The sequence below is a fragment of the Arabidopsis lyrata genome, assembly GCF_000004255.2.
Source record: "Arabidopsis lyrata subsp. lyrata unplaced genomic scaffold ARALYscaffold_8, whole genome shotgun sequence".
NCBI classification, from domain to species: Eukaryota; Viridiplantae; Streptophyta; class Magnoliopsida; order Brassicales; family Brassicaceae; genus Arabidopsis; species Arabidopsis lyrata.
This window is the reverse complement of record NW_003302548.1, coordinates 14,707,176-14,715,133: the sequence shown is the minus strand read 5'-3', so window position 1 is coordinate 14,715,133 and position 7,958 is coordinate 14,707,176. Positions and strand designations below refer to the sequence as shown.

Sequence of the window (7,958 nt, the reverse complement as noted above, 5' to 3'; positions counted from 1 at the left end):
TCCAAAACACTAACTTTCTCCCCCATTTCCGGCGAAACAGATACAACTGTTTCCGGCGATGCCATAGGCGCCTGTGCCACCATCTCCGGCGATGACAGAGGCACCGGAGACTGATCAGTGAATCCAAAGTTAGATTCATCATAACCAGTAGTATTAGTAACCACACTCTCCACTTCTTCAACTACAGATCCATAATCTTCCACTACATTGACTTCATCACTCTCCGATGCTACTTTAACTTCAACATGTTCAGATTTCAACCTAGCTAAACCAAAATCAGAGATCTTAGCAGAGAAGAATCGATCCAACAGTATATTACTAGGTTTCAAATCTCCATGAATCACAGGAAGATTCAAGCTATGTAAATATTCAATCCCTTTAGCTATATCAATGGCAACAAGAAATCTTCTATTCCATATCATAAGCTCAGGAGATTTACGAAGAAGAAGAGCATCTTGAAGATTTCCATTATCCATAAGCTCGTAGACAAGAATCAAACGGCTTCGTCGTCGAGAGAAGCCAATAACGGAAACTACATGAGGAGAATCAAGCTTACCGGCGAAGAAAAGCTCGTTTTGAAACTCTCTTTCTCCTTGAAGAGAACCTGAATCCATTACCTTAACGGCGACATTTCCACCGGAGGAAGGAGATAAAGTTCCACGGAAGACAGAGCCGAATCCGCCTTGACCAAGTCGATTCTCCGGTGAGAAAGAGGAGGTGGCTTTACGGAGAGATGAGTAGGAAAATTCATGTAACGGAGGTTTCTGCGGTGGTGACGAGGATGAGGTTACGGCGGCGGGAGATCGGCGTTTACGGTTGAATTTGCAGAAACAGATGGAGAGAGTTATGAAGAGAGAGAAACCTACAGCTGCAAGCGGAGGGACGATGCGTGTGGTGGTTCTATCATGGTGAGAAGCGACGGAGGAAGAGAACGGTGAATTTACCGGTGCCGGCGACGGGAGTGTTCGTGACGGCATAGAACAAAAAAAATAAGAATTTGTATTTTTCTCTGAAGTGAAAATAAAAATTAGTTTTATTACACTATGAAGATGAGCTGTTACAAGAATTTTGTGGTCACACACAGTAGTTAATGACTTTTCATACATTTAATGATTTTTCTTTTTTTTTGACAGACATTTAATGATTTTTTAATTACATCACGCAAAGACTATAATTAAAGTTTGACAGTTGACAATTTGTAGCTTTTTTACTAATATTAGTTTTTTTTTATCAACATTTATTTAGTGATTTAAGTTAATGTATTATTGGTATGTTATTGGTATTTTAAGTTTTTAACATGAATAATTTTTTTTCTTTTTGTTAAAAACGAATAATTTTATTTTCTTACACAAGAGGATTTACGACTTGAGTTAACAACTACAAAATGTTTCTAGAAAGAGCTTCAATATCTCATTAATTTTTTCTATTAATTAGTTTAGCCTTACTGATGATGATGATTCATAAAGTGAATAATTTGTGTAGAAACAAATTGACCTAGGATGTGAAGAGAAATTCGATTATAATACATGACTTATTTTTATCCATTTGCATACATGATCTTTTTTTAAAGGCATCCAACTACATAAAAAAGCTAAAAAAAATGCCAAAAGAACATATGCAACAACATTATTTAGCTTCTCTAATTATTTACCATTCATGTTGACGATAACTCATTTGTGTAGACAATTTTTTATTCAAAGGACGACAAATAAGCAACACCGTCGTATAATAAAATAGAACATAACTTTCAAAAAAATAGTATGTTTTTCTAGTATACTATTAAAATAATTAGTAGTATGTCAAAAGAGAACATAAAATTTTTTTAAGTGAGTCTTCCTTGAGGAAAAGATATAGTATATAACTATATATATTAACAAAAAAAAAATAGCATGTTCATGTGGAAGTTTGATTGAGTCAAAAGATCCACTATGATGGTGCAGACGAAAATGTTGGTTCGGATAAAGAATGTAGTGAGTGAACACAAACATATGGTTTTGGAGATGATATGGATTTGCATACACTTTGTTCAAATATCTAACAATCTTTTTTTTGAAACGATTCAAATGTATCTAACAATTTTAAAAGGAAAATGTGAGGTAAAGCATTAAAGTCTGTGGAAGATGAGAGAATAACTGCATAGAAGTAATGTTTAGATCTTGATCTTAGATAACACCCTTAGAATATCTAGCTTGAATGAGTTAGTTTAACTATATGTCTATATCACGTTAGGTAGGTAATTAGACCACAAAAGAGATTGGTTAGATTTTCTTTTGACAATCTATAACTTTAGTTGTTAATTTTAGATTGACATAATGTCCGAGTCCATTTATAATAGTAATAAAAACTAGAGGGTAAAAAAATTCCCAATCTTCAAATTCATAAAAAATTTGGGGGAAAAGAAACTTTTCTGATTTAGTAGAAAATTCAGTAGAAGGTTAAGTAGGGAGGGAAATGTAGTAGATAACAAAATACAAAAGGAAAAGAGATAATAAAACCAAAAATCACATTTTTAACCCTCAAAGTGTAATTGGGTAGCACTTTAAATCTTGAAATTTCTTGATAAACTGTTGAAACAATTTTTTAGACTGATCCATAAGCGTTTTCACTCTCTCCAGTGGATAAATTTAAATCTCATAATACAAATTGAATAAAAAGACGGTGAACACATACAATGAACCGAATAAAAATCTGAAAAATTGTGGTCGGACGGTGAATAGTCGAAGAGGATGATTTTTTATTTTTTCTACTTTTTTTTATTTATCATCAAAATCGTAATAAATAATAAAATTAATTTAAATTTAAATTAAATTAAATAAATTTATATTAAACAAACATAAATTGATTGTTCTATCATCTTTTATTGCTTTGCAAATAGAAAAGCTAGTTTGGAGGTTTAAAATGTTAGTAAAACAATTTTGGTGGTTTATAGTGTAAGTGAAATTTTTCCGAAGTTTAAAATGCTACCAATATTCTTCATTCTTACTCTCTTTTGTGGTCCAATCTTGAAACAAGACGTAGAGAGAAGCTAAAAGGCCCACAAACACAATTATGATTCAAAGAAAAGTGCGACACAAACACTGAGACGATAATGACCCAAAAAGAAAAGAACAAAAAGTAATGTGGGAATAATTCATAAGAACATTCTCCATCTCACGCTTTTTTTCTTTTTACTTCGAAGACAATTCTTGATTCTTGATCTGCGTTTTAATTAGGACCAAAACTCTGTATTCGTCAAACTTGTTCGAAATGTTCCATTTCCATCGAACTACTAGAGAGTCTAGAGTTGCCTTTTTGTCTCTTTTTCTTTAATTGTTGTTCACAGCTTTTTTTTTTTCTTAAAAGCCTAAAGACAATCTGATAATTGGCCCTATTTAGCATTGTTGAACCAAACATAAACTGCCCGGTTCAGCCTTAAATTCACTTGGTTGTACTTGTACCGAAACCGAATTGACATGTATAAAATATGAAATTTAAATATATTTCAAGTATATATTATTAAAAATCATCAAATATAATATACACAGTGCGACACAAACATAGAGACGATTTTAAAACCATTGGAAAAGAAAATTCATAGGCCGGTATCTAATGAACTACAACGACCAAAGCAAAAACGACCAAATAATTTCAAAATGGTCACACAAACACGCATCAAACACAATTAAAGAACAAATACCCTAAGTAGCCCATGTCCAAACCAGTAAATAACCTTACAGCCCATATCCAAGCCACTCTCTTTTCTGTTCACATTCGCCGTTGTTAATTTGGTAATAACCCCAATTCCTCACAAAACAAAGAGACAAGCGCTAAACCCAGGCCCGGCGGAGAGGGCAAGTCAGTGAAGCCAGTGAAGCCAGTGAAGCCTCTCAAAATTTTGAGGGCCTTTTTACCTATAAATTTGTTAAGTTTTCTTATATACAATAATTTTTGTAGGATCTTTTAAAAATATTGTGAGTTTTTAGAGACAACTACAACATTTTTTTAAGGGTAAAAATCTAATTTAAAAAAAAAAAAATTTATAGGCTTTAATTTTGCTTAGGGTACCCAAATTGATCGGGCCGGCACTGGCTAAACCCTAAAACTAATCAAGGCTCATCGCTATATCAACATCTTATTCTTTGGTTTAACCTCTTAATTGCACAACCACCCAAAAACCGATCCAAAACCAGTATTATTAAGTGTTATTCTTGAGATCAATGACAATCACACTTATATTGTCACTGCTTTGTCTACCCAAAGCCAGCCGAGTAAGTAACGTTGCAGCCAATACACTCCTTGAAGGGTTCTGTTCTCCGTCATTGTCGTCTTCTAGTGCCATTCTGTTTAAATCAAGGCTTGAGGGAGTTTCTTCCCGGAGACAAAACCTAGCTATGTCACAAGCTAGCTGACTCGAGAGCACATCCCAAAGCCCATCGCTTGCTAATACTAAGCAGTCATCTCCAGCTTCCCTTCTCATGAATGTTACTTCTGGTTCCCATGCTACCATTGGTTTCAGATACCTGTCCCCTGCTCCATCGATTGTAATAACACAACATTAGGAACAATTGGCCTTAAACCTGATGTTGGTCTAATAAGCTGAATAAGCCGAAATAAGTTTTAAGTTGGTCAATGACCAAACAATGAAAAGATAAAATAAACTTAAATTCTTTTCAAATTAAAAATATACTTCTTTCGTTATTGAGAGGGTTTGTATGATGAATGCATGCCCACACATTTTTATTTTAGAAAAATGATTCAATTATTCTTGTTTTATAGTTACTGCTACAAGTATAACTTTGGTTGTTTTTGGAGTCAAATGTTAACTATTAAGACCAATGTAAAATTTCGTTAACATTTGACCCAAAAATAAAGTCAACAAAAGAGAGAGTAAAATTTACATATTTTTTAGAAAGAACAATTATAGAACATCTTCTAAAATGAAATTAAAATTTATCAACAAAGAACTCGCACCAAACAAAAAATTTACATATTTTTATATTAGTTACTACTTTTGAAAAACTTTAAACCCTAAATCTCAAATCTGAAATGATTATCGTTGCCCTTATAGGCTCTAGTTCCTTGCCAACTTCAACTCTAGCAACTTTAAAATCATTTTTTTACCATAATCTGCGAATTGAGAAATATGTATACCTATGGCTCTCGACGTGGCTAGAATTCCTTCAACTCTAGCTCCATCCACTACTAAAACTCGACCACCAGCTGCTTCGATCCTCGCACGCTCATCTGGTCTATCCGGCTGCAAAAAACTCAACAACTTCAAAAGAGAAACTCCAATATTCTCAAACCTTTACAAGAAAACCACCTTGTGATCGTTACTAAGAGGAATAGCCAATCCACTTCGACACAACACGGCACGTGAGTCACCAGTGTTGGCTACTACTATATGATCTTGCGTCAAAACCGCCACAACCGCCGTTGAACCCGAAATCGCAGCCTCCCTCGGATCGCAGTTACACAAAGGCACACTAGTCCCACACACGCATGTGCACGTTGCCATCTCATCCATCCTCTTGAAACTCCGTTTCATCACTCCCCGCCATTTCTTCTCCACGACGTCGTTTTCGCTTCCTCCTCCTTCCTCTTCTAGGTTTTGCTCTAGCTCCTCCTTAACTAACGTGTGCATCGTCGTGCTGCATAATGTTGACACCTGTCCACACATCACATCAGCCTCTTCATATTAAATGACCAAAACACCCTGGTTAATTCTTTTTCCTTCTATCTTCTTACCTGAGAACCGCCGTGGCCATCGTATACACCGAAGAAATGAACAGGTCTTTTCCGGTTAAACTCCGGTTTACACAAATTCGGTTTAACATTAACCGTATCCTCCATCTTACGAGATCTTCCCATAACGGAAACTATTCCGTACAACGGCTCCTCCTCCGGTTCTTCTCCCTTCCACACCGGTGCTTCCGATATTTGGCAAGAAGATGTCGAAGGTGCTATGAAACCTCCGATATCCGCCGGAAGACCACCTATCTCTGACCTCCGAGCTTGTTTCCTCAATGGAACGGCAAAACTTGAATAAACTTCCATGTCCGTCCGATCACGATTCCTAGACGAACTAGGATCGCCGAAAACCGCCGCTTGTCTCCGCATCTCGATTCTCCGACGACGGCGCTCACGGCATTTAGTCGGCGAAACGTCGTCTCCACGTCCGGTGGAAATTGTTCTGTAAATTTCAGTCATCTTTTCAAAATTCTTCTCGGTGGATTAAGAGATAACCGCTTTATATACATGGGGACGAGAGAGAAAGAGAGAACTCCACTTTGAACATAGCTTACGAGGAAGACAGAACACGTGTCGGTGGTTCGATGTATTCGCGTCCACGTGGAGACGCCTTTAGTTTTTGTTAACCCATCTTGTTTTGAGTTTATGACGATTAGGCTCTTAAGTCTTAATTAGTCTTAACTCCTTTCTTATTCTCTTTGCTTGACTTTGAACCCATGAGCCGGAGCTGATCTCTCAAACCATGTGAACTACAACGATCAGGCTGGTTCTGAACTAATTTATCAAATATAAAAATGAAAAACTTATATACGAAATATTGCATCTTCTTTCCTTTTTCTTTTAATATGAACGTTTTAATTTCAAAACAATGACTATGCATGTAACAAAATTTAAAAGATTTCTATATATAAAACTTTAAAAGGAATTAATTTTTGAAAACAATTTCCACTATTATCAAATCTGGACATCGTTCTAAAACTCGAGTGGAATTTTCTATTAAACCTTACAAAGTATACTTAAACCAAATCATGGGATAAACCAAAAAGTTGGAGATATCGTCGGAGAAAAAGCTTGACGAATCGTCAATCGTCACTAGTCACTCTTTTTCGGTGCAACACATGTCACATAGTGATCATCAACAACTTCTCGATTCCTCAGGTTGAGCGACTTGTACCAATTAAACACGTAGCATTGTTATGCCAGTTAAGTCCATCAGTGCCATATGCCTTTTATTCTTTATTTGGTTTCCTACAAAGGAAGAAAAACGGCGAAATATATATATTTTATGCTAACAGATTTGATTTGTTTTTAATTTATACAACAACTGTACAAGATAATTAAAAAGAAGAGCCAATTAACTGTATGCTATTTTTTTTTAAATAATTAGCAAATCGAAGTATATTTTTCGGTTTTTGCAAAGCAAGGGAGAAAAAATGGTATAATAACAAATTCTAGACAAAAATACTATCTAAAATATAAAAGAGATAATTTCGTAGAAAACAAATGCGACAGGTAGCTCTGAGACCAATTATCCGGGATCTGGGATCCGCTCCGATCCGCTCCGAAAAATAGGATATTCGGGTGGGGCGGATCAAGATAATGAAAGGCGGATCCGGATAATAGAAAATTTAAAGCCGGATATCCGGAATTGGGATATTTTATATTATAATAATATTTTTTAATATTTTATTCTTAAATTTTATTATTTTATGTAAGAATAATACTTTTTAATAATATTTTTAATTATTTATGTTAAATTATTTGTTTATTATTATTTTTCTTCAAATTTTATATTTATAAAAAAAAATTTATAAAAAAAACCCGGATCCGGATATCCGGCTATTTTTACGGATATCCGAAATCCGAATATCCGGGTGGAACGGATCTAGATCCAGTAGCCAGATATTGAAAAGGCGGATCCGGATCCGGATGCCCTAAAAAGGCCGGATATCCGGATCCGGTCCAGGCCTAGCGACATGGAATCTGTAGTGGGCCACCACTTACTAAATGCATGCATCGATAATATATTCTGCTATGCAATTGTGTATAGTGATATTTTGTTTTTTATCGAATACATGAATATATATCTTACATCGTAATATTTCATTAATGTTGTTCACATATGATACATCAATATATATATCATGATATATCAATATATATATCATGATATAGCAATATATATCATGATATAGCAATATATAACATGATATAGCAATATATACAGT

General features: G+C 34.9%; 2 protein-coding genes across 2 annotated transcripts in view; both read right to left on the bottom strand.

Moving 5' to 3' along the window:
• LOC9300206 (receptor-like serine/threonine-protein kinase At4g25390) overlaps positions 1 to 1,068 on the bottom strand; it is a 2,331-nt gene extending 1,263 nt beyond the window's left edge. Inside the window, exon 1 of the mRNA XM_021015773.1 lies at positions 9 to 1,068. Within this exon, the coding sequence (XP_020871432.1) occupies positions 9 to 977 (969 nt within the window). The 5' untranslated portion in view covers positions 978 to 1,068. The remainder of the gene's footprint in view (positions 1 to 8) is intronic.
• A 2,892-nt stretch (positions 1,069 to 3,960) lies between these two features.
• On the bottom strand, positions 3,961 to 6,302 carry LOC9300205 (probable protein phosphatase 2C 75). Its single transcript, XM_021015496.1, has 4 exons — positions 5,728 to 6,302; positions 5,303 to 5,647; positions 5,131 to 5,236; positions 3,961 to 4,506 (listed from the first exon to the last, which is right to left on the bottom strand). Exons 1-4 carry the CDS (start codon positions 6,187 to 6,189, stop codon positions 4,175 to 4,177), a joined length of 1,245 nt encoding a protein of 414 aa, XP_020871155.1. The 5' UTR covers positions 6,190 to 6,302; the 3' UTR covers positions 3,961 to 4,174.
• Positions 6,303 to 7,958: the final 1,656 nt, after the last annotated feature.